The sequence below is a fragment of the Poecilia latipinna genome, unplaced genomic scaffold (assembly GCF_001443285.1).
Source record: "Poecilia latipinna isolate Pla-1442-1.1 unplaced genomic scaffold, P_latipinna-1.0 Scaffold1154, whole genome shotgun sequence".
NCBI lineage: Eukaryota > Metazoa > Chordata > Actinopteri > Cyprinodontiformes > Poeciliidae > Poecilia > Poecilia latipinna.
In genome coordinates this window covers 11,333-36,632 of record NW_015113770.1, presented here as the reverse complement: position 1 = coordinate 36,632, position 25,300 = coordinate 11,333, and the positions used below count along the sequence as shown (strand labels likewise).

At 41.2% G+C, this 25,300-nt stretch overlaps 2 protein-coding genes across 4 annotated transcripts in view; one reads left to right on the top strand and one right to left on the bottom strand.

Moving 5' to 3' along the window:
* Positions 1–15,214, top strand: part of LOC106960096 (disks large-associated protein 1) — a 104,766-nt gene extending 89,552 nt beyond the window's left edge. The window contains exons 7-12 of one of the 3 annotated variants that reach the window (XM_015053018.1): positions 2,761–3,134; positions 3,218–3,297; positions 7,269–7,690; positions 8,642–8,733; positions 9,473–9,625; positions 10,109–15,214. In XM_015053018.1, the coding sequence (XP_014908504.1) occupies positions 2,761–3,134; positions 3,218–3,297; positions 7,269–7,690; positions 8,642–8,733; positions 9,473–9,625; positions 10,109–10,324 (1,337 nt within the window). In that variant the 3' untranslated portion in view covers positions 10,325–15,214. Of the gene's footprint in view, positions 1–2,760; positions 3,135–3,217; positions 3,298–7,268; positions 7,691–8,641; positions 8,734–9,472; positions 9,626–9,823 lie in introns of all 3 variants that reach the window. The other 2 variants (XM_015053020.1, XM_015053019.1) reach the window with 2 other exon arrangements.
* Positions 15,215–17,700: 2,486 nt separating this feature from the next.
* On the bottom strand, positions 17,701–24,783 carry tgif1 (TGFB-induced factor homeobox 1). The gene is made up of 3 exons (XM_015053021.1): positions 24,179–24,783; positions 21,204–21,433; positions 17,701–19,328 (listed from the first exon to the last, which is right to left on the bottom strand). Exons 1-3 carry the CDS (start codon positions 24,273–24,275, stop codon positions 18,672–18,674), a joined length of 984 nt encoding a protein of 327 aa, XP_014908507.1. The 5' UTR covers positions 24,276–24,783; the 3' UTR covers positions 17,701–18,671.
* Between the last annotated feature and the right edge of the window lie 517 nt (positions 24,784–25,300).

Sequence of the window (25,300 nt, the reverse complement as noted above, 5' to 3'; positions counted from 1 at the left end):
CTTGTTCTACTCCCCACTGTGGCTGTTCGTTGGGGGTGGTTGGGGGGGGAGGTGGGGGGGGGGTGTTTCCCTCTCCAATTTTTACCTAAAGGGCAGCGGCAGTGCTTAACAAAAATATTCGTATTCCTTTTTAAGATGTTTCTACTGTGCAACCACAAACTTCCATGTGTTGCATTTTGGTAGAAAAACACAAAGTACTGCATATACACGCGAAGTTAAATCAAAATGATTGATTGTTCTCCAATCTTTTTTTACTTCTTAAATTCTGAGGCGTGTTTTGATTTTTAATAACCTTGAATAACATCAGATGTGGCCAAGTGGAATCATTACTTATTAAACGGAGACCATCTGTGTGTAATTTATTCTCAGTATAAATACAGCTCGTCTTTGAAGTTCTCAGGGGTTTGTTGGAGAACATTAGCGAACAAACGGCGAGACCAAGACCAAGTAGCGCACCACATGGTCAGGGCATAAAGTTGTGGAGAAATCCAAAGCGAGATCAGGCTACAGAACAATTCCCCAAAGTTTGAACATCTCCAGGGTCTTTGTTGTCTCTGTTAGTGCAGCGTGTGAAGCAGTTGCAAAAACTTACCGAGACATGATCGTCCACCTACACTGACAGGGTGAGCATGAATTAGAGTTTGTGACTGTGGATGAACTTCAAAGGTCTACTTCTCAGTTTGGAGTATTTGTTTACTGGACAACTGCTAGCCATCAACCACACAAATCTGGGATTTACAGAAAAGTTGTTGGGACAACAACTGGTACAGTTGTTGGTACAGTCAACATACTCCATCTAATCTGACTTAGCCTTATTTTGGAAAAAAATAAAAATAATAGAAAATGATTTCAGTTTCTGCATGTAAAAATCTGGTAGAGATGCCCCAAAATACTTGCAACTGTAATTGCGGAAAAATTGGTCTGAAATATTATTTTCCTTTTATTTCGCAACAATGTGTTACGTTGTTGTTGGTGTACCACATAAAATCTAAATGAAGCACACTTATTTGTGTGGCTGAATACTCAAAAACTCTGAAAAAGTTCAGGGGTCACACATTTTTAAAGACACCATGTGCTTTCAGAATAGGGCCGTTTTGTGGCCTGCTTACTTTATGCATCCTCTAATTGTTCGAGTTGAGTTTCCTGCTCACATTTCAAGCAGATGACATTCAGTTGTTGACGTGAACACATGAAGTCTTTTTTCTTTTTTTTTTTTCTTTTTTTTCTGTTATGCTGTCATTAAAGACACTCACGTTGTCAAACATGATCTCAGCACAGTGCAGATCATCGGAGGTACATTTCCAGCCTGTCAAGGTCTGACTGAACTCTTGTTTGGGATCATCCAATCGCTGCTGCAGCTGGAGGCGGCAGATGACTCAGGCAAATCAAAATCAGGATGAAGTCATTCCTCTATTCTCCTCCAGAATGTCAGGGGCACAAAGCAAACAAGATCCTCGGCTCTAGTAGTTTTTTTAGACACGGCTACTGGCGCAGGGTGTGGCTGACAACAGGTTGTCTGCTGCATGCAGAGCGCCAATCTCACCAGGGTAGGATGTTTGTCTTTTACAGGGATTAAAAGAGAGCCGGGAAACCCGATGGCCTACTTTTGCCACAGAGCACAGAGAGAGCGCGACCTAGTTTTGATGACAGCGGCCTTACAGGAAGAGGGGATTCCAAGTCATAATGTTGTTAGGAGATGGCCATTTTGGTCTCTCCACACACAGGCTGTATTTTCTTTGTCTGCTGGAGCGTTTCTATAGACAAGCTTCTGAGTCAGGGTGTGTGAGAGCTTCCATTGTCTGTACACGACCTGTAGCTGTAACATGAGAAGGAGGGAATGCTGACAGAAAGAATGAGCGTGTTACAGAAGACAGCTCTCATTATATATATTTTTTAAAGATATTTATTCAGGTTGATTAGATCTCTGTTGATTTTCGCAGTGTCAATTAACCTCTGTGGTAATTACTTGTGCAAACAACAGACAGATTCGTCTGTTGCAGGCAAACATTTTTGTCAGCATGACCAAGTTGTTTTAGATACAGTCAGCTTGCAGAGAGCTTAACCATTTAGATCAGTGGGTCAAGTCGCTCGCATGTTAATCCTATTTTAAGATGCATCTCCGATTTGTCAAAGTTGCCCCTAATCTACTGTTAACGTGACTACAACACTTGGACTATAGATGCAGAAAAGCTTTGGAACAAGTATTATGTAATTGTTTTAACAAAATATAATTAGCGTCGCGATTGTTAGCTCCTCTAACAGTTCCTATGCAATTAACGTTGCGGACGCTACTTGGATTCATATGTGCTATCTCCATAAACTAAATCAGTTCTGGACAGATAAGGGCCAATCAGTGCGTCTCATTGATTTCATTCAAATCACATATTTGAATGAAATCTTCTCTTGTTTTTCCCATTTTGAGGAAACACAAGAGGGAATGGATTATCCACATCGTGAATACACTCTAGGAAAATAGGGCATCACAGATCATGATGAAAAAATTAATAGGCACTGATTAACATAAGTAGAGTGTACTTCAAAACACTTAAGACATTTATTTCATAGGAATTTTAAGAGGTCAAATTTTAAGAGGTCAAAGCTTTTTATGCATGCATAAAAAGCTTTAAAATAAACTTTAAGGAAATTATGCATAATTTCCTTATGATTTTATTTACTGTCAGTGTGTGCAATATGCTTTTGATTTATTCTCCAGATATCAATATGTATTTTGTGTTTTTTTTCCCTGCTATTTTTCCGCAGTGTCATCATGCATCACTACATACAAAAAGACGCCTCCACCTGTGCCGCCAAGGACCACCCCGTCCAAACCCTTCATCTCCATAACGGCCCAGAGCAGCACCGAGTCAGCCCAGGACGCATACATGGACGGAGGCTCCAGCCAGCGGGCCGGCATCAGCTCCCAGCAGGGGCTCTCCAACTCCACAGAGAGCATCGACAGCATGAAAGCCCTGACGGCGGCCATCGAGGCGGCCAACGCTCAGGTACACGGCCCCGCCAGCCAGCACGTCACCAACAGCACCATCACCATCACCGCCACGGCAACCACCTCTGTCACGGCCGACAGCAAGGCGCAGAGAGAAGCGCTCAGAAAGTGCCTCTCCATCGGGATTCAGGTCTGAAGAAAGCGAAAACTTGTGATCACGCGTCTGAAAATAAAACGTGGCTGCCGTGTTGACAGATCCTTCCCTCCTCTTAGGTGGACCCGGAGGAAGGAGGGCCAACAGACGAGCAATCGAAATTCCAGTCGATAGGAATTCAGGTGGAAGATGACCGATGGTGAGTTGGAAGGGGGGGGGGCACAAAGAGAGAAGCCGGATCAGCCTAAGGGGAGGCATGGTCTGTTTGGACTGGGCCTGTTTAGACAGATAGGGATTGTGGCGTGGGCTGCAAGCTTCTGACTCCCACCCCTCCTTTCACACTGACAACTCCTCAGCAGCTGTCCCCAGTTTAGGGGAGGTTGGCGTCAGAGTCCCCTCATCCAGGGGCCCCAAGCGACAGCTGGGCTAGAGGATGTGGGGCGAGCTGAGAAGGGTGAGGGGGAAGAGTTGACAGCCATCTGTTGCTCAACACATTGTGATTCAGGCAACTTTGAGGGTCTGTGTTTGTGTATGTTTAGGACAGAGGAGCGAGAAAGCAGAGGGAGGATGTTTTATTGGGTTTGTTTGCCTCAAAGAGACACAGTTTCTTTCTTGCTCGGTTTCAGGACTAGCAGTCCAGCTTGCACACCGTTTGTCACTCTTTGTCCACTTGTGTTCTCCCCGTCAATACAGTGAACTTCTATTCAGTGACCAGTACAAGTTTTTTTTTTTTTACCTCTGTTGTCAAGGTGCTGTTAACTTCTAGATTTCAAAGAGATCAGCTACACTAAAAGATCCCTGGGAGAGCCGAGTCCAGCACTTTTTTTTTTTTTTTTTTTTTTTCTCAAATGCACACTTGAACAGTGTCTGAGAATGTGAGGGGATTTCCTCAAAGACTAGGTCTCAACTGATCAGCCAAGCTCAGATTTCCATGAGTCGCCAAGCCAAATATTAACTCATGCAGACACCTTCGAGTCTGTCTTGGCAGAGTGGGATGTTATGCAGCACAGAGCACTTCTTTTTCTTTCTCGGTTAATGTTTACAGTTAGTTGAGCTGCATTTTTTTTTCTCTTTTTTTTTGTGGTTTATATAAACTATTTACCCTTTGGCATGCACCTACTTTCTTGGTTTGCTTGGGATGTTTTAGATGTAAGAAATGTAAAAAAAAAAAAAAAACTGAAAATCACAGAGCAAAGTGGTAGACTTTTTTTCCTTCTAAAATGTCTGGAAATGTTCCAACTTACCCATTTATTTCTTTCTGTACGACATAGCAGCTTTGTGGAGAATCTTTTAAAACATGCTGAAAAACAGCAGCATGTTGAGTTTTCAGGAGAGGGTTTAGACATTTTGGTGGCAGATGGCTTTGCAGTCTGAGCTCTGCAGTGACTAAGCCACAGTCGGGAAATGTCTTTGTAACAGACAGCTTGGCGTCACTGCCTTTTCATTGTTACCTTACTGACTAAGGTATTGACATTTGACTTTAAGCTGAGAAGACAACAAGGAATCTCATGCTTTCAGCTGTCACTTTCTGGATGTGTTGTTCTGTTATCAGTCACTCAGTGCTTCTGTTTAACTTTAATACTAATGTTTCGTTTTATCTAATAGTTTGTGAATTAAGCAATTGTACAAAATCCAACTTATATCAATTACCTTTTTGTCTTTACAGTGCCTGTTGAAAGTATTAATGCCAATTGAACTCGTCGTCCTTTTGGTCACATTACATTATTTGCCTTGTATTTACAGGGTTCCTATACACTGTTTGAAAAAGTCTGGAGAAGTACAGAACTGTATAGTCTTCCAAGTCAGGATAAGTGCATAAAAAACTTAGTGTGGAAAAATAATTTTAAGTTTTCTGGCTTCACTTCTCGTGTCATCTAATCAAATCGGTACTGTCTGAAGATGAGGAGCCACTTGCATTAGGTTATGTTTCTTTTATGGCCTTTATTTTTGGTTTGATCACCACAACTTTTCCAACTCACCAATCATTTTAATAAAAATAAATAAAAAATAAAGACAAAGTCATTCAAAAAAGAAAAAGGTGTCACGTTATGGCTTTTTGACCTCTAAGATACTTCTATTGGGTTTCAAGCTGGACCCACGTTTCTTGAACTGGATTCGATGTAAATGGCAAAAAAAAAAAAAAAAAAAAAAGATATCACTAAAGCCAATCTGGTATTCAGAGGATCTAGATTAACCCAATCCAATATTATTCTGGGTCTCAATTCTAAATATAATCTGATATAAGTTTATGGAGATGCCAAATGATACCCTTTTGCCAGGCTTCTGAGTTGGAAACAAGCTTTATTACCATCTAGTTTCATGTTTTATGGGGGAAAAACAGTTAAAAACAACCCAACTTTCTAAATGTTTTCTGCAAGTGTGAGTAAGGCATCCCCACAGCATGATACTACCACCTCCATGTTTCACACGTACAGTGGCATGTTCAGAGTAATGTGCAGTTTAAATTATTGTTTTCCCAATTAAATATATTGAAAATTCTGTTTGTAAAACGACTACATGTGAAAATATTGAGTAAAAGTCTCACATGTTGTCCTCATTTATTGCCTTTTTCTCCTTAAAAGCCTTTCTTCCTCTCGTTCTTGGCCTCCTGTTAATCAATACACCTACCTGTCTAGGCCGTGCTTTGCCTCGCCTCTCTCTTCCCCTGCAGGAAGTTGTAGAAATTCAGCTGAAGTCATTAGAAGTGAACACCTGCCCGCTGCAGTTACTCTTTAACTGCTCTTCACACATACTTACACACACCAGGGCCGGCTGCGCGCACACACGAAGCGCAAACACACACGCTGTTTGATCTGCGCTCTGCCACTCCTCCCCGGTCTTGCTCTCCTGCTCTGGCTCACAGAAGAGGAGGGATGAATGAGGGAGAGGAGGTGGGGGGACTAAAGATGAATGCTTCTGGAGGAGGAGTGTTCATCCGGAGACGGGGCCGAGGCGGGGGTGATGGAGTTCTGGTCGATCGTACAGGCAGGTCAAGCCTGGGTTCTTGTGTGAGAACACTGTGGTCGTGTTTGGGTCAGAGTGCTTTGAACAGACTTGGCTACTGAGTCACTGGTGCATCCATTGCAACCATGCAAACCTTTAACGCCCGCATCCCTCCAGTACATTGTTCATTACTGGTCTGTTAAAACAGCATTTTGTCTACGTGTGTGGGGCTTCACAGTCGCGTTGTGTGGAGAACTTAGCAAAGCCTGGCAGGCAGTGGCACAGCGCTTCAGAGCCCAACATTACACCGCAGCCTCCCAGGTGTGTGAATGAGGGTGTTTTTCAAGCCTTGTATGCTGTGTGTGCACGTCGGCTCTGCAGCAGCCCTTGCGGTGTGACAGATGTTTGCACACACTATTGCTCCTGAATGAGACAGGTGACAAAACACTACCTATGCGCACACACACACACACACGCGCTTAAAACGATCGGCACCACAAAAGCTGTTCATCACTATCCGCGGCGAGATCGCTGTGATGATGATTTCAATTTTTCACTCTCGGCAGCCCCTCCAGGAGCTCCATGTTAATGAGTTGGCTGCGGCATGAGAAGAGGAAGGCGCAAACTATTCCTTCCCAAAGTTTTCACACCTCTTCATTTTTACATTTTATGTTACGACCTCAAATGTCTATTTAGCTTTATTGTGATCTTTTTTTTTTTTTTTTGTGAGAAGCCAACAAAGAGATGTGTGATTTCCCATATTAATATTCCACTACACATACAGAGTAACACAAATCTATATTTGTGTAGAAAACAGAAAATGATGCATGGCAAACAAGAGGAAAAAGTATTCCAACAGCAGAATGCTGCCTCCACCGTGTTTCACAGTAAGAGTGCTGTGTTTAGGGTCACATGGGGTGGAATTGATTTTTTATCTGACCATAGCACATTCTTTTATGTTTGCTGTGCCTTCTACATAATATCTTTAGAATATAGGCCACACGTTTCAGATTTTGGATTATAAAATATATTGAAGACCATGTAGAAATTTTCTTCTTCCAATTTTCAATAATCCCCCACTTTGTGATTGTCACATAAGAATCTCAAGAAAATACTTTTATGGTTCTAACATGGTAAAACCTTTAAAGAGATCAAGGGGTAAGGATACGTTTTTTAGGTACTGCATGAACTCTTAATACCTTACCTTGTTTCTGCATCTGTCTGCAGTTACCGCAGGATGACCCGGTCCAACAGCGTGACCACAGCTGTGCAGGCCGATCTCGATGACCCGGCTGATGCCCCTGAGCTCCCGCATCGGCAGTATGCCACCATGCCGCGCCAGCATTCCCGCGACTCCGCCACCTCCACCGTCAGCATCCAGGGCTCCGGGAACCACTACCACGCCTGTGCCGCCGATGAGTACGGCGACGTGGGCTTCGACCCATCCATCCTGCCTCCCCCGGACCCCTGGATGGACAGCGTGCCCGAGCCGGCGGCAGCAGTGGAGGCCCTGGAGGCCGTGAGCAGGTCGGTGTGCCCCCGTGACGGGCGCTGGTTCCTCAAGCTACTGCAAGCCGAGACGGAACGTATGGAGGGTTGGTGCCGACAGATGGAGCAGGATGAGGTGGAGAATGAGCTGCCTGATGAGGGTAAGTTAGATAATTTGATGTAAATGTCACATAAAGACAGGAACATCAGTTTGTACAGTTGTATTGGATGTTGCTTCCCATCATTGCATCCTCCCTAGATTTAGAGGGTGCAGGCATTCGTGGTATTGGACCACAATAGCTTCTTGTTCCTGTCTCAGGCCCTTTGGCCTCTACAGACATACCGTGCATACTTATCAATAGGCCACTGCTGGCCCCGGCCCCACATGTGTCTTCTAGTCTGTGTAATGATCTTCCACCCAAACAGTGCAGCCCTCAGTGCTGCTCCAGAGCAAGTATTTGATCTTGAAGAAACCCATGAGCAGCTCCCGAGTGCACGGTGATACCAGTGTGAGCAAACAAGCCCCCAGGCAGGAGGCCCTGTATTTATACCTGTCCTTACTGCGCAGCTGATTTCATGCCTTACTGAAAATGTCATTGCTTATGCAGCTAGTGTTTTTGGTTCCAGGCAAGAGATTCTTTCACAGAGCGCAGAGAACAGGGAGGGTGTCTCAAGGTTATGTTTTCCCAGATCCCACGCTACCACACACACACACACACACACATGCACACACACACACACACACACATGCACACACACATACACGAACTAAAGACTTAGTGCCAATTCATTACTCCCCTTCTCAGGTTTTGATTCTTCTAAATGTGGCATTTTAACTTGTCTGGTAAATGGTGTGCAATATGGGGCAGAAATATGTAATTTAAGCAAATATTCAATTTTCCAGGATGGATTATATCCTCTAAAGCACCCGTCCTTTTGTTACATTACCAATGCACCTCCCCTTCTGTAAGTGGTGCAGCATGCCTGCAGTATGCAGCTCTGTGAGTAATTGCATTGTGAATTGCGTGCATGTGTGTCTGGTATGTCTGGGTGCGTGCGTGTGTGTGTGCATGCATGTGCTTCTGTGTCTTTTTTTTTTTTTTCTTCTGCAGTCCTAGGGAAGATCCGCAGTGCAGTGGGGAGTGCCCAGCTGCTGATGTCCCAGAAGTTTCAGCAGTTCCGGGAGCTGTGTGAGGAGAATCTGGTATGTGTCACCTCATCCTCTGCATGCCGTCCCTCTGTAACCCCCTCCCCCTCTTTACACTGACATCATCCTGCACAAATCATGCTGACAGGCCAGACTAGCAGTCATTTAGTATGCATCCAGTGTAGACATTCCATCTCTTCCATCTATCACTGATAGAAAAGATCTTACTGAGTTTAACTAGTAGCCGGATGAACATGGATCTTTGAATTCAGACACTTGTACATGCATAGAACTCCATACCCTTTGTTGCGCAGTCTTATGTAACAAAACAAAAAAATAAAATGTTATTGAAACTAAATTATGAAAGGTTTTGCTTTTTGTTTTGCCCTGTATAACTGCCTATTAAATGACAGGAAGATAGCCTCTTCCTAAAGTATTCATATTCCTTTGTCACATGACAACAACATGTTAATGTATTCTAATTTTTATTGAGCCCAAAAATTACATTAAAGTTTATGGCTGTAAGGTGAAAAAACCTAAAAAGTGAAAGATAAAAAAAAAAAAAAAAAATAGCTTCTTCATCCTCACTTGAAGAAAAACAAGGGGTATTGTAGTTGTCAAGACACATACTGTAAAGCAGCCCATTTTCCACTTATTACAGTATGGTGCTTAAGTGTCTGATAAACGCCGCCTCCTTCAAATATGCGCCAGTAGAAAAACCAATAATCAAAGCTGTGAGTAATCAGGCATATAAACAGTACTTGTCTGCATGCTTGTGTTCATGTGTATACGTCAGAATCCAAATGCACACCCGCGGCCCGTCTCCCAGGACCTGGCGGGTTTCTGGGACATGCTCCAGTTGTCCATCGAGAACATTAGCCTGAAGTTTGACGAACTCCACCAGCTCAAAGCCAACAACTGGAAACCTCTGACCCCCCCAGAAATTCAGGTGCGCACACATGTGGCACACATGAAATCCACAGAGCAAATCTTAAAGTGCTTTAGCCTCCGACATGGACTTGGAATGCATTAGTAACCTTGCATGCTTTCTGCAGTCGTATTAGCTTTGTTGCAGCATGTATATATGTGTTGCCTGCCTGACGCCGCTACTTGTCTTGTGTGTTTTGCTCTATCTCGTTGTTGACAGTGAGCTGCTTTTGAGAAGCCACTCTACCTGCCATGCACCGTTGGGGCCTGTCCATCTCCAATGGTCTTTTTTACCTCACACAAAGGCCACCATTGTGCTCTCTTACCCCACACAAACGGCTGCCACCGTGAACCATAACCTCATTTGAGATTGCATGCTCTCACATTATGCCGCCAACTGCTCTGCATTAACCTCCATACAAACTTGCAGTTTTCCTGCTTAGTTTAGCTTCCGCCTGCCCCCAAAGGAACCCCAGCTTTAAGACTGTTTGTCATCCCTGTTCAGGAGAGAAGGATGCCCCCCCCTGTGCCAAAGAAGCCCCTGAAGGGCCACCCACCTCTGGCTAGGGACCGCTCGCTGGAGAGCTCCGAGCGCCAGCGCCTGGAGGCTCGCAAACGCTTGCTTGCTGCCAAACGTGCCGCGTCGGTGCGGCAGAGCTCGGCCACCGAGAGCGCAGACAGCATCGAGATCTATATTCCCGAGGCTCAGACCAGACTCTGAGACACACGGAAGCGCGTACGCCTACACGTCTAATATTCGACTCTGTCTCATAAACACTGTAGTAGCACTGAATGGTAAGGCTAGGGTGCTAGCATTAATATAATCACCTTTTCTGCCGACTTTCCAGATCACTGTGGGCTCACTCGCCGTGGAGGGTGTCTGAACAAGAATTGTACATTTACAGTATTTATTGAATTATTTATATATATCACGCTCATTTCCTTTTTCCCAGCTTCAATGTAGCAATCCTGTTCATCACTCACAAAGATTTGTCTAAAAAAAAAAAAAAAGAAAAAAAAAAAGAACACCTCTTCTGTTGATATACATGAGAAAGAGATCACGTCCTTGACACTTTTACACATTTTGTCACATTACAATCACAAATTTCAGTGTTTTATTCTGATTTTATGCCATATTGCAGCACGGAGTATTGCTTTTGCTTTAACAAAGAAAGCCATTCCCCACCATGTTTCATGGTGAAAATTGCGTGTTTACAGAGTTAATATTCTGCCATGCGTAGTGTGTTGCATTTCCACAGCATGATGCTGACACCGCCATGTTTCAGTGTGGGACAAGTGGGTTCACAATTCTATTGCATAATATAAAGTAAAAAAATAAAAAATAAAACGACAAAAAAAATCATAATTTTACTTTTTCCCAAAATGAAAATCCGAAAAGTGCAATATGTATTTGAATTGATATCATTGTACTGTACATCAATCTCTGCCCAACCGCATGTATCTTGGCTTCAATCTGGGAAGTGCACACCTAAGACCCAAGACTTTGTTAAAACAAGACCGCTGTCTGCAAACTGTCTGTATTTTAGATGTTGTTTGGGGAAAAGTTCCACTTTTAGACGGCACTGCATCACTGTTTAGACGACACCGCCAAGAAGCCTTGAATCTGCTGCAGTTGTCGTGGCAGGTCTCTGTGTGGCGTCGAAATTCGTGTCTGCTTTGACCCGATGAACCAGTTTAGGACATCAGAAGATGTCTTAAACTGAAAAGATTGAGTAGCGCACACAGTACAATGCTAACCACCTTCTTCTTTTTTTTTTTTTTTACTGTTATCGCCCGTGCATACGTAGAATAAATCCTGCAGCTGTGCATTCTGCACGTTCTAACCCTACCCTTTCACACCCACAGAATACTTCACACCTCTGTCGGGGGTGTTCCGGAAAGTTCCCCTCTTTAGACCAGGTTTCCTCACCAGAGACGTGTAAACAAGCGGCTGGATCGCAAGAAAAACGTTTGGGTTTCACCTAAAACCATCTCCGTTCAAACACAGTTGTCCACTTGACAGATTCTCACACCTGAGCTTTGGAACTCTGCCGCTCCCCCAGAGGTATGCTATAGTGTTATCTAACAAACCTCAAACATAAGGCTTACAAAACAGTCATATTCAATCCGACATTCAATTAGACACAAGTGAAGTCTCATTTTTAATTAATTTTATTTAGAGGTATCAGAATAAAGAGGGCACAAAAATCACACCACACTTTTCAGATTTCTGCGTGAAAAGTGTTTGTAAAGCTGTGTATTGTTTTCCATTCACTTCACCGTCACGTGAAACGTGAATATTTGGGGTTGCAATGTGACGTTAAAAACAGTTCAAAGCATTTGAATACTTTTGCAAGGCCGTGTGTTTGTCACAACTAGATGTCTTTCTGGGCTTCCCTGGAGCAGATCGAAAGGCTGGATCTACATGAGGCCAAGCGGTTGGGACTGCAGTCCTTCTTTTGAAGGAGCCACAGGCTTAAATCTGTGTGTGTTTGAGTGTCATAAAGAGTGTGTGCTTTCGTTCAGATCTAAAAAGTGCTTCCTATTTTTCTAGAGCCTAAAGAGTCCTGACTGTCAAGGTAGCAGCATCAACAAACGGAGTCTGTCCTGTCTCATCTTAACTCAGTAAGACGTCTGTAAAAAAGGAAACACAAGTATAACGTAACATGACTCGCATGTGGACGTTTTTTTTTTTTTTTTTTTTATGTTTATTCCTAAACAAGTGTTGTGTTCACACACCTCCTGTATATCAGACTAAGCTAAAATACTGATATTTGGTACAATATAATGTAGTTGTACTATATTTTTCTTAAATATCATTTTTAGCCAAGAGACGTCTTGGTAGAACGAGTCTAGAGAAGTGCAAAGGGACTATTTCTCCTCACTGTGTGTGCATCTCTGCCTCCAAATGAAGCAATTACTGAAGGTCATACAGAAGAATCCTATTTCTAATATTTTGTATTCATGTTTAATTTATTGGTGGGGGAGGGGTGATTGCTTCTTGACATCGTGATTATTATTATAAATATTAATATGCACTAACTATACGGCCCTTATACTGTGTTTGGGTTTTGTGTATTGGCTCGTTTGCATGAAAGGCACCTTTTGGGTTTTTTCTTCTGTTTCTGTGATCAGCCTTAATTTCTACTACAATAGTTGAGCACAACAGCAGTCTCAGGGGAAGGGGCATGTTGAGTGAGTGTGTGCGTGTGTGTGTGTGTGTGTGTGAGTGAGTGACTGACTGTGTGTCTTACTTCATGCGAGTGTGTTTTAGTAAATCAGTAAATTCAAATTTCATAGAAAAGTTAATTTACTACAGACAAATTGAAAATTTAACGTGGAATAATTACACACAGAGTGAAATATTTCAAGGGTTTTTATTTTAGTAAATTTGATCATTTTATTACAGAGTTCTTTTTTTACACAGTCAGAGGGGGAAATTTTGACTTGCCAGTGTTGCAGTTATACAAGTAAGAAAAGTTAATTTCTGTAGAAGCTGCCTGGGTCGAAGCATACTAAGGAGAAATTTAGTGAAAGGAAAAGCTGTTACATAGGCTATAAGTAGATAATGATTCTTTTTAGAAAGAAAAAAAAAGATCCTGTGAAATATTTAAATTCAAACTAAAATATTCATAATTCCCTATAAAGTGTCATCTTTAAAATTAGCTGGAATATATTACTCTGTGTCTAATGAATGCCTGTATGAATTTAACATTTAATCACTGCATTAAGTACTGTTTCTATGCTAATCTAATTTATTAGACTGCACCTCTACTGTATGTGACCCAAAGTTCCATCTCTTGTTGCGTTTAATCCTCCTCATAAGGATTATCCCACATAAACTGAAAATATGTGGGATAATAACTTCTGAACAATTTCGAAGTTGTGGACACTTGACCCGACTTTCTTCAACTGTAACAAGGTATTTCAGTCAGCTGCTTGAATGTGGAGACAATCCTGATCTGGCCTGTAGTCATTCTTATTTATTTAGCTAACCGAACCGCAGGATGTCATGTGCAATTTAGTTGTCCATGTTGATCTGATGATGTTTGTGCCATTGAATATGCGGGAATACATTTGATCCTGCTATTTTACCTTACAAAACAGCTACCTTAAGGTTTTATTGAGGAAAAAAAAAAAGTCATCTGTGACTGAAGTGATGATGTAATCTTACAATTTGTATTTCTTTTGCTGGATGGTTGAAATTTTAGAGAATACACATAATATGGTCAAGGCCGTTTTAGTTGGGTTTTTTTTAAATTATTTTTCATTTCTTTTTTTTATTTACTTGTATTTGCATTAAATTGTCTGGTAAGAAGATAGAACTTCTATTTCTGTTTTTTTTAGTATAACATATCAGTATAAACCTCCTCATATAGCAGGGAACTAGAAACCAGAATGTTGAATTGTGGGCAACAATCTTGACACTTCTGAAGCTTGTGATGTACACCAGCATCTCAATAAATTAAAATATCTTTGAAAACTTTGCCTATTTTAATAATTCAGTTTAAAAAGTGAAACTCATATGGACTCATTACGCAGTGATATATTTCAAGCTTTTATTTCTACTGGTTTTGATGATTATCACTTAACACTATTACAATTTCAACCAAAATTGTATTGGTATTAACGTTGCATAGCACCAAATAAAAATAACTTCTAATGTCAGGGCTACTGAAAGCAATGTAAATGTACATCAGAGTATATACACTCAATACTTGGTTGGGGCTCCTTTTGCATGAGCCGCTGGTGTCTCTGTAGTTTAACAGAGTTCAGGTCAGGCAGGTTTCCTGGCCAGCCAAAAATAGCAACACCTCTATGATTGAATATTTGAATGGACTTTGCTTCACCAATACCGTTAAGCCAGCAGTTACCTGTGTGCTCTTTCACATTTCTTTACCCGTTTTACTGACTTTTTACTGAACTTCCAATGCGGGTTTCTCTTCCACGAGAAGATCACTCTTCTTGTGGAAGCTGTCGGTGACGGCTGTTGGATAACTGTCATGTCTGCAGTCTTCTCAGTGGTGGCATTACCCAAAGGTTCAAGCACTTTGACTTTTCCCAGCATGTTTTACATCATAAAGCAAAAACAAGTATTTTTTTATCCAGTTCAAATTTCCAAGACTGATGTTTCTAAGAAGTAACAAAAGGGTCCGTTGGGGTCGAGATTTTGTATTTTATTTTATTTTTTCATATTTCAAGTTGCATCCAGGTTTTGAGTTGAGAGGTCTGTGGGCCAGCAGCAGAATTTTCTGAGAAACTTGGTTCTCTGAAATGATGGGCGTTCATTAGCTGAAAGACATAATCATTAAAATTAAGAGACATAAAGGCTTTAAATATCACTTAAATTGTAAAATTACATGAGTTTCACATTTTGACTCGAATAGCTGAAATTAAACTTTTTGACGATATTATAATTTGAGGTGCACCTGTGGTTGGTCAGATAAATATTTGTACATAAATGAATGTTTCCCTATGTATAATGTAAACTAAAACACGTGAATAACACACTGAACAGATATACATTTTGTAATTATGTTATTACACTGTTGATGTTATGGCACATGTATAAGCTCTTGTCAGCATTAAAGAAAAAGAGTCATTGCTGTTATTTTGTTGGGTTCATTTCTTCTTTCCCTGTCTCCACATGTGTTTTCAATTGGAATATAATTAAGCAGATTAGTAGGCCGTTTTTGGGCGTTTCCCCTTCCGCAGGGGCAGAGCCCCATAATTAGACGGCACTCTCGGGCTCGGTTTAGCCTTGATGCTCCCGTACACAGCGCAGCTTCTGGTGATTTGTCACTCGCACATCAGTCATGCTGAGAGGGAGGCACGTTGGTCTCGGTGGTCACAATTGGGGTTAGGGGTTTGTGCTGTGATGGTTGTGGGAGGATGTTGTCTTTGTGTGCACCCTGGGCAAAGGTCTTCGACCATATGCATGCTTCAACTTGGTGGTTAGTACCTACTGTTCCTGAAAGTCTCCTTAAACTTTTTATTGGTGTAAAAGTTTTTAGAAAGCATAAAAAAAAATTGTAAACACTTACACCAGAGCATTTGGGACTTAAAACACTTCCAGGCATTTTTAGTTGAGATCTCGCAGGAACCAATATCTCTAATCTCTAATCAACAGCAAACTAAAAACAAGAATAGATTTTTCTTTGCCATGCAAAAATCATGATTCCACTCTAGAATTGAGTGTTTGCTGTTATACTTTTCCAAGAGCTGTATGCACCAAGTCCATTATTAAGCTCCAGACATAAATTAATATCCCATATCTAAAGAAAGAATATTGCATCATTTATATCCTTCGAAAAAGAGGAATTCATTTGTTTAATATATTTGAAATAATGGATTAAAAAATTAGCTTTTGAGCTAATGGATCAATACAATTCCAGTTTTATGGCATGTTTAAGTGACTGGAAACTTTTAAAAATGCAACAATTTATATGAGGGCTACTTTGGAAACTAAACCTTCCAATTTAGTTATTTATAGAGGAGTCTGTGGTTATTTACTCTGGAGACTGTGGTAGTTAGCAGTGTGGAACAAACGGTAAAACGCATCCTATAAAATAAGCAGATATATATATATATATATATATATATATATCCTATTAAAAAAAAGAAAGAATCAAATGATATTTTGTATTTTTGTTTTTTTCTGCAGGCAAATAATCATTGTAAATAATCATGACTTAGTCGATATCCATCTAATCCAACTATGGTGGCAGTTCAAACATTTTTTAAATAGCATTTACATGAATTAAGACAAGTTTTAACACAAACAATTGTTCTTAACATGTAAGAAATATATTTTTAGCTGGCTGGAGTGGGGGGAAAAAAATGAGCTTTCAGCTATTTTGACAATGTTGCTGATGTACACCAGCTCTCTGGGATGTTGACCTCGGGGACCCCAGGGACTGCTAACTTTCCAATCTGGAAGTCACTCTTTGGTGACACTTGAATTTTTCCCGACTTTCAACTCTGAGATTTATATTTCAGAATTTAAATTGTGTCCCAAAAGACAGTTACTACAGGTATGATTCTGACTGATCATAATCTCCTAAATAAGCTTCACTTATTATTTTTTTTGTGAAAGATATATATATTTTTTTTTTTTTAGATATTAATTTTGAAGTTAAATGAACAAAATCTCGATAAGGCCATAGATAGAAAGTATTCAGCAGGATCAGAATGATGCAGTTCAAGCTTTCGTTTTCTGCCTGTTGTGAGCCATTGAGATGTAGACGCACCAGCCCCCCGCTGGCAAGAAACTGTTGACGTCTGCAGTTTGCTCTGTGATAATTTATGCAGGATTATGCTAATTCACAGGACTTGTCGTAAAACCTCTCACACCCTGGGATGCTTGTGGAAAGAAAGATGAGGGGTGCCACGCTGTTTCTGTGCTTCTTAATTCCCTGCTTTTATTTACAGAACAGTCTAACTCAAAGCCTACCCCTTTCAAGGTAGCCATTTCCTACTTTGAAAGGGTAGAAAATGTAATCTCCAAATTAAAATTTGATTTACAGGAGAGTAAATGCTTATTAAAGAGATAGTTGTGGATTTTTGAAGTGTGGTTTTGTTAAAAGAATATAAGTAGCTAATGTCTAATTCAGTAGATATCTCCCAAGACTTGATTTCGCTTCTACTGATAGCGGGGGGGCTACAAAAAAAAATCTAATATTTAAGTTTAAGTAACCTTTTTTTATTTGTATACTGCCCTACTCCTCTATTGGGCAGTTTGTAGTGTGGTTCTTAGTATACAGGTGGTACGTTAACTATAATAATAAAAAAATAAAAAAATCTCAGACTCGATACATATTTTATGGAATCATTAGCTGACTAAAACATACGAGTGTACTCTACAGTATGTCGAGTCAATATTTGGTTGTGACTACTTTTGCATCTCTTAGTACTTCAGTGCTGCGTGGCATGGAGATGACCCTACTGTCGAAGTTATTCTGTCTGCAAACTTTTCCTTCTAATGGCCTGCTTGGATACAGCACAGCCATAACAGGTTTCTTCAACAATGACAATTTGTGGTTTAAGCAACAAGGAATTATCGCAAAAAAAAAAAAAAAAAAAAAAAAAAAACAAATATTTAGAAAAAACAAAACTTTATTTGAATCCCATGTGACCACTTTTTGCCACAAACATTGCACAGTATGAAGAGAAATCACATCATTGGGCTTTGTGTCACATCAATTGTACACATGATCCTATTATAGGTGAAAATGTTTGTTTTTGGTGATTTCAAAATAAAATAAAAAAATTAAAAAAAAATTGTCTTTCAGTTTGTAAAACAGCAATACGTAGTGTTTATAACTTTACAGTCCACTGGCCGTTGTTTTCGCTGAGTGACGGTGAGGGTGAAGGCTCAGTCTAAGAACCTGCTACATTGATCATCTGAAAAATATCCCTTGGTATGAAAATAAGAGTATAAAAAAAGTTTATTTTAAAATTAGCTAAAAGTAAATGACAAAAATCACAACTATACTTATGAAAACAGTTAAACATTAACTACAGTAGTGAATAAGTTTTTCATCGATGCCAAGAGCAAAGTGTAAGACACTGAGATGACCTTTTTTTCTGCCTTTAGTGTGCAAATGAATGAGGCAGAGCAATCAGGAACTCTGAAATGTTTTTAACCATAAATGAGTGTGGACACGACCCGTCTGAATCATCCAGCTCTTGCTCCATCCCTCTACGGCGATATTCAGTACAAGTCAAAGACATAAAGACAGGCAGCATTTCTTTGATAACATTTTTGGTCCCTGTGTGCAAATAAAATACACATGTAGATACATACGCATGTATATGAAATGACTAAACTTACAGCCAAGGCACCTTGATACAGTTTTTTAAAATGACAAAAACAAAACAAAACAAAACAAAAAAAAAAACATCCTCATCATGTCGATTGGTATACCAAAAATAGAAATGATCAGGCTTTCATGTGGTTTTGTTCTCTCTTACGTGCAGCAGAAAAAAAAGTCACTGAACTGAGGAGTTCCACATTCGAGACGCAAAGTCAGTCTCCTTCCCGACCCCCTGCCCCCGCTTCTTCTGCTTTAGGACACCAGCTGTTTGGCTTGCAGCTCCATCTCCGCAGCCCGTTTGAGGGCCACATCCACCAGGAGCTGGAAGCCGCTGAAGTCCTGTGTGAGGTCCGGAGGGGTCGGGGGAGGGGTGTTGAACAGGCCGCTGCGGGGGCTGAGGTTGCCCTCCATGCTGGTGCTGCTGAGAATGGTGGTGGTGGCAGAGAGCGGCCCCTCATCCCGGCACCGGAACATCGCCTGAGCCTGCACGGACTGCAACAGCTCAGCCGCCCTGTCGCAGTTCATTCCTGGCACTGAAGGGTGGGAGGCTGTTGGGCTGGCCTGCAAGGCTGTGGTGACAGTGGTGTGACAGATGACAGAGGGCCGGTTTGGAATGAGGCCAGGAGAGAGAGACGAGGAGACCGGAGAGGACATGGAGTGGGACACAGGCTTCCTCAGGACGCTGGGAATGCTGGGATCGAAGCTGGAAGGGTGGAAGGCGCGTTTGTCGCAGGCCTCCTCTGCGCCTGCGGCAGGACTGCTGTGTTTCGGGGACTGGGAGCTGTCGGAGAAGCTGTCGCCGGCCTTGCTCCCTTTCCTGGAGATGGTGAACTGGTTGGGGTCTTTGCCATCTTTTCTCAGCATCTCTGGGAGGAGTCGTCGCCGGGCATTGATAAACCAGTTACACACCTGAAAAAGACAAGAACATAAGTCACTTTAATGAGAAAGCTGCATGTTTGTCTACTATTTTATACCTAAAAACAAAACAAAACAAAAACTTTTCACAAATTAAGAACTGATGAAAGTGGGTAAAATGCAATTACTATACGCCACATGTTCTGGGACTGCAGAAGTGCAGAGTTTATAAATTCAAAGTTTTAAATTTAGACTTCATAGAGAGGGAACTTTTTAAAGGTTCTTTTTTTTTTTTTTTTTAAAGGATTAGCAGTTAATACAAGACCAGAAGTAAATGGTGGTGCATTCGATTGTCTCATAAAAACTGGGAATGTTGCATCATTCTGGGAATGACGCAACACTTCAAACTCTAGTTACAAGCAGGAAAGTCACTGGGTTTTACTTACTGTTGTGGCACCAACTTGAATTGGCATTAAAAGTGCTGATGATGTATTTCTCCAAATTTCACATGTTCAACACTGCAGGAACATATTGTGTGCCACTTGTTTAAGCAGATGCACACCATCAAAAGGTCAACTCTTATTCCCTGTAACTTTCACTACGGTTTCTAGTGAAGCCCTAGTTTCACTAGAAACCATAGTTTCACTAGGGAGACTGCAAACTTCTGGAGGACTTCTTGTTGCATTTCTCACTGGAGACATTAAAACTACACTTAGCACAAACAGCATGCACCATAATTCCACTGGCACCATTTAATTCGCATGAGTCCAAATGAGTTGCGCTGAAAGAAATAGCTAATGGCTAGTCCAAGAGAGGCCAAGATCAAAGTAGGCTGTTGCCATTATAAAAACAACTCTTATCTCAAAAACAAAGTGGCTAAATCAAATGCTATGTTATGAACCTTTAACCCTTATTTTATCATTAGGCAGTTAAATTCACAAATTACCTATGATTATTCAGACAAGAATTAAAGGATTCTTGTCTGAATCCTGTGCATCACCAATGAGCTTCTTCAGTGAAACGCGTCCTGAGAAGGAACATGTAAAAGATATGCAGCCACTTCTTTATAAGAGATAAAGAAGTGTATAATTGAGAAAATGGGCGTTTATGTGAATTACATTTTATTTTTTTTTTTTCTTTTTGTATTATTTTACACTGCAGTTTCTATCAGGAAGCTCACTGGTTACACACCACCTCAAAAATTAGACTTGTCTGTAAATAGCCAACCAAAACAAAATTAACTATGAATTAAAATTTTGTAAAATAGTATTCACTTAAACCTGTATGAGACTGTAGTTTTGGTAATTTTAAAAGACAGTTGAACTTCGCTTTTGATCATTGATCCTGTTCTTGAACGTCAGTGTAGGGAGCCAACTTATCTGGATTAATGCTGAATAAAAATGCTAAGCGAGTAGCACATTAACTACCTATGACTCAACTTGAAAAATCCTCAACTCTCCCTTTAAATTATGTAGTTTAACAATAAGAGCTAATCTCCTTTGTCAAACTATTAACAACCGTTGTCCCACCCCTCTTTCTGTTCACCCCTCTAGGCTAGCTGTAACTGGCTCGGGGAGGCCTGTAACTCTAACTATGTAAATGACTATGCATTGTTCCCAGACAGCTGGGATGGAACGAGGCTGGAGGGAGGGAAATTCCTGCCCAATGTCTCGTAGCCAAACCCGCAGCACTCACAGGGAGTGAGTTTACTCACGTTGCCTCATACACTTTTCGTGTTGCAACGTCAAGCTGGTTTGGATGACCTTCAATTCACTGTTGACGTGTCGCGTTTGCCATCTTGACAGGATATGAGTCAGTAAAGCTCACGCTTGTTTCCTCTCAAGTTTTACAGTGGTGGGTGTTTTTGTTTTACTTTAATGGTTTACTGGCAGCAAGTCTTTGGTAATTTTATGTGACTTCACTTCATACCTGCAACGTGGAGAGCTGAGTCTGCTTAGAGAGAAGGGCCTTCTCCTGCTCTGATGGGTAAGCGTTGTAACGGTGCTCATACAGCCAGTCCCTAAGAATCTGGACCGACTCTTTGGGCAGGTTCCCTCTCCGTTTCCTCTTCCCGTTGCTCCCGGCGCTCGAGGACAGATCCAGGGGGGCGTCAACGCTATCCTCGTCATCCGTCTCGCTCCCCGACAGCATTGTCAGACCTGAAACAAGAAAAGGAGAGCACATTAGGATGGGACGGGGGAGGGGGTAGAGAGAAGAGCCTATCCTGTTTTCATCGAGTCCCGCAGAGGCTGTCTGGAAGGCAGCTGATGTGTCAGAAGCGAGCTGTCAAGTTCAGCCATGTGATTCATATAAGGAGCGAGGGAGGGAGGATGTGAGAAGGAAAAAAAGAGGAGGGGGAGAGATTGAAGGAGGGGGGGACGTCACAAAGGCTTGCCTGATGCTGTGTCAGTTAAAAAGCCCTGCCTTCACAAACAGACCAAACAGAAGGGAAAGGAACATTTACAAGGGATTCTGTAAGGAGCGGTGCCTTTAAAAAAAGAGATTAGAAGGTTCTGCTTTAGAAGGTTCTGCTTTCAATGTTAGTCATTATCAAACAAGGTTTTGGGGGGATTTTGAATCAGCATGAGAGTGACATATCAATAAAGTCACTCTCATGACTAAATAACATACTTAACCCCTTTATTCCAGGAATTTCTCTGCTGTCAGCCCCAAAATTTATTTATTATGTCATCTTAGGTAAACCACATGGTGGGTCTAGTTGTCTTGCAGTGTCAGTGGCGGTTCTGGTGGAGGAAAACAAGTGATTCCTCATGCTGACTAGGCCAAAGGCTGGTATGTGATCTTCACAAGAAAGCAAACTTTAGCAATATTAATGCTACAAAAACTGTAATAATTGAGGCAATACATTAGTTTTTTGTTAAAACTGAAAATATTTCTAATTATTGCATCCAATGAGTGTGATCGGTAACATGCATTTTTACTCCCTTAATCTGTGCATCGACTAATTTATTTTTATACATGAAATTAAACCATTAATAACCCCCAGTAAATCTGCAGTAGTTTGTAAATGACAATTTGATATTAATTTTGACATTTGTTAGACCCCGTAGCTCTAAATTAGAGCGACGGGTGACACCTCTTAGGTTTTTACACCATGACTGTCCGCCTGACTGACAAATTCAAGAATTTCAGGCCATATCCATGTGAGAATGTTTTTCTATCCATTTGTGTTTTCTACAAGATTCTTTGTAAACATGGCAATATTTGTTGTCCAGGCATATGAAATAAAAGTGATCCAAATGTCACACCAACTATGCCTGTAGGTGGCGGCAAATAGCAGTCATTGAAGTACACCAAAAACAAAGGACGAGGCATTACATCTGACAATTTTGGGGTTCGAGGTTTAAGTTTGTATTTGTGAATAAGTTGCATAAAGAATATCTACTTGGAACAATACAACACCTTTAGGACTACGAACCCTTATGGCATCTATAAACCTGCAAATTCTTGCTGGTCCAGTTAGAAATATTCCGAAGCAGCCAAGTAAGTATTTTTTTGTAAATTAGAGAAATAAACATTTCAGCCAGCAGACCAGCAGTACGCAGCCACAGGTCAGAAGGGGGCAGTGCTGTGTTACGCTATGCTCTATAAAGCTGGAGAAAACTCCAGTCGCTTTGGGACTTTCCCTGGCATCTCATGCAAATTACTTTAAACTCTAAGAACGGTACATGGAATTTTTTAAAACTTCAAATTTAACTTCAACATATTGATAAGAGTATATAATCCCTGCCCTGACTGGCAGCAAACTGAAAACTACATTTCAGGAGAAGTATTCATTTGGAAAATTCCTCTTCTGTAATTAACTTCTGAAGCAGCTCGCCAGTAGCTTGTGTGATATTTAGACCAATATTAACACCAGGACAGCTTAGGGAGCCATGTAAGAAAATTCAGAGGATAGATGAGGTTTAAGAGGTCTGCATAAGAACAAAGTAGTGGGAAAAGAGCAAGAAAGTTCCCAACAGGATGAGGTAATTACGTAGGCTGGAGAAGAGGGGAAAGGGGGAGGGGAGACCTGTTGCAAATCAGCGTCTCCAGACTAAACAAAAGAACCCAAGGGCTGCGTGCGTCTTTGTACCCAACTGAAAAGTTTCCACTCGCCAAGAGATACTTTATGGTGAACTCAACACCTTCCTAAAACTTACAACTAATCAGAATGATCAGAAAAGTGTTCAGACTCATTCAAGTCGCTGGTTTAGTAAGTTTAACACAACTTGTAAGATGGTTTCTATTGTGTGCCTGCGTGAAGGAGCTGCACCACGAGGTCCACGAACAAGGCAACAGCCAACTTCCCAACAATGAGGTCAATAAGAACATTAGCCTACTTTCTGATTACAGACGCTTTAAAACCCCGCTTAATGTGTTTGTCTCTTTAAGACGGAAAAGATACAAGGTATCGATTTTTTTTATTATTCGAAAGCACGTTGTGAAAACGTCACAAACTCGCGAACACAACAATAGTGCCACCAACTTTGGCTTTTATCATCACTGTATTACTTCGTCACTTATTTAATGAAACATGCCTAAATACAAAGGTACAAAAAACAAAACCCTGGTGTCTTCCTCTTAAGTTTTAACGTTTTGCGCTTTCAATTTAGGTCGAGACTTCGTTATGAAAACACGTAAACATAGGATAGCTCAAAAGTAGCATAAACACACGTGTAACTAATCTTAAACGGTGAGTGAAAAACAAGCATATCGACTTTTGACACCGCGCCAGCACATGGTGGAAGAAAAGCCCCCTGTCATGTCTGAGAAGGAAACAATGGACTGCATGGTTTTCATATGAGGAGAATCATTCTGTTTACCGTTTTCCCAGTAACGGGAAAACGTTTTTTTATATATATATTCTTCTACAACAATCTCGTCCAAAACATCCCACCTACCTTTTTTCGTCTTCATCTCCGTTTGTAAAATGCCCAGTAATTCCTCTGTTTTTCGTCCGTTCAGTGTGTATCCCAGGGGGGGAAAATCCTTATTCATCAAGTTTCTTTTTTAAAATATGTTTTATATTGGTCTCTCTTCTCTTGGTCCCTGTTGTGAATCGTGGTATAAAAAAGAAAGTAGAGGTGGTGGTGGGGGTTTACCTGAGACCACTCCGTCCCTTCGGCTCTCAAAGCCGTTTTCCTCGTTGACTCTGTGTGTGTGTGTGTGTGTTTGATCCTGAAACTGGGTGACAGCTATCTTTGACAGCTGCGTGACTCAACGCAGAGATCCTCCCACCATGTTGAGCTGCATGGGGAAGAAAATCTCTGACATCAGCACGGCTTGTTCCACTGACATGAATACATACGGTTTCGTAAGGCTTTAACTACTGCATAATTCCCCCTAAATGCATAATAACTTGCACACACACATTTGAAAACAATATGCTGGGAAAGCATGTTATTTCTTCATCGAGGGAGATCGGAATGAAAACAAAACAGGCTGGCGGAGGGAGCACTGCGGACCTCGTGGCAGTAACTGAGTGAAACAAACACGGTTTGCCTTTAGGCAAAACCTCTCTTTTAAAAAAAGAAAAAAAAAAATCTAGAACATGTTTTGTAGCTTTATCTCCGGACTTACTACCAAAGGCTGTGCTTTTTTAAGAGCGTGATCCTATTATGCGTATTAGGGTTCAAACCGTTCAATTATTTAGTGTTGGACAATATAACGTACCTTAAATCATTCCTACTACTCCTACTTTCTCTCTCATTTTGCCGTGTTGCTACGGGAAATTGATGAATGTTAGTTAAATTTGTTAATACTGTTACCATTCCTAGTATAAACCTCCAGACGTGGGTGTAGTAGTGACATATTGACCCCGCCTTGCAGCAGCTGGAGGGTTATAGTGCGCCAGTTCAGGTTATTGAAACCAACAACAAGGACGGCGATGGGGAGGGAAACGATCGATGCCTTCATTTGTATGCGGACCACAACCTTGCGACAGCTGCTGTGGCATCGGCTGTTTGCATGAATTTGTTCCAAACAACCGCTTGGGTTCCATCTTTGAGGTGAAAATGTCTCCC

Excerpts from the sequence above, each read along its gene's own strand:
- tgif1 (XM_015053021.1), bottom strand. The coding sequence starts at position 24,275 with ATGAATAAGGATTTTCCCCCCCTGGGATACACACTGAACGGACGAAAA. Across the intron at positions 21,434-24,178 it reads GGAGATGAAGACGAAAAAAG|GTCTGACAATGCTGTCGGGG; the intron begins GTAGGTGGGATG and ends TTCTTGTTTCAG. Across the intron at positions 19,329-21,203 it reads CTCAGCTCTCCACGTTGCAG|GTGTGTAACTGGTTTATCAA; the intron begins GTATGAAGTGAA and ends TGTCTTTTTCAG.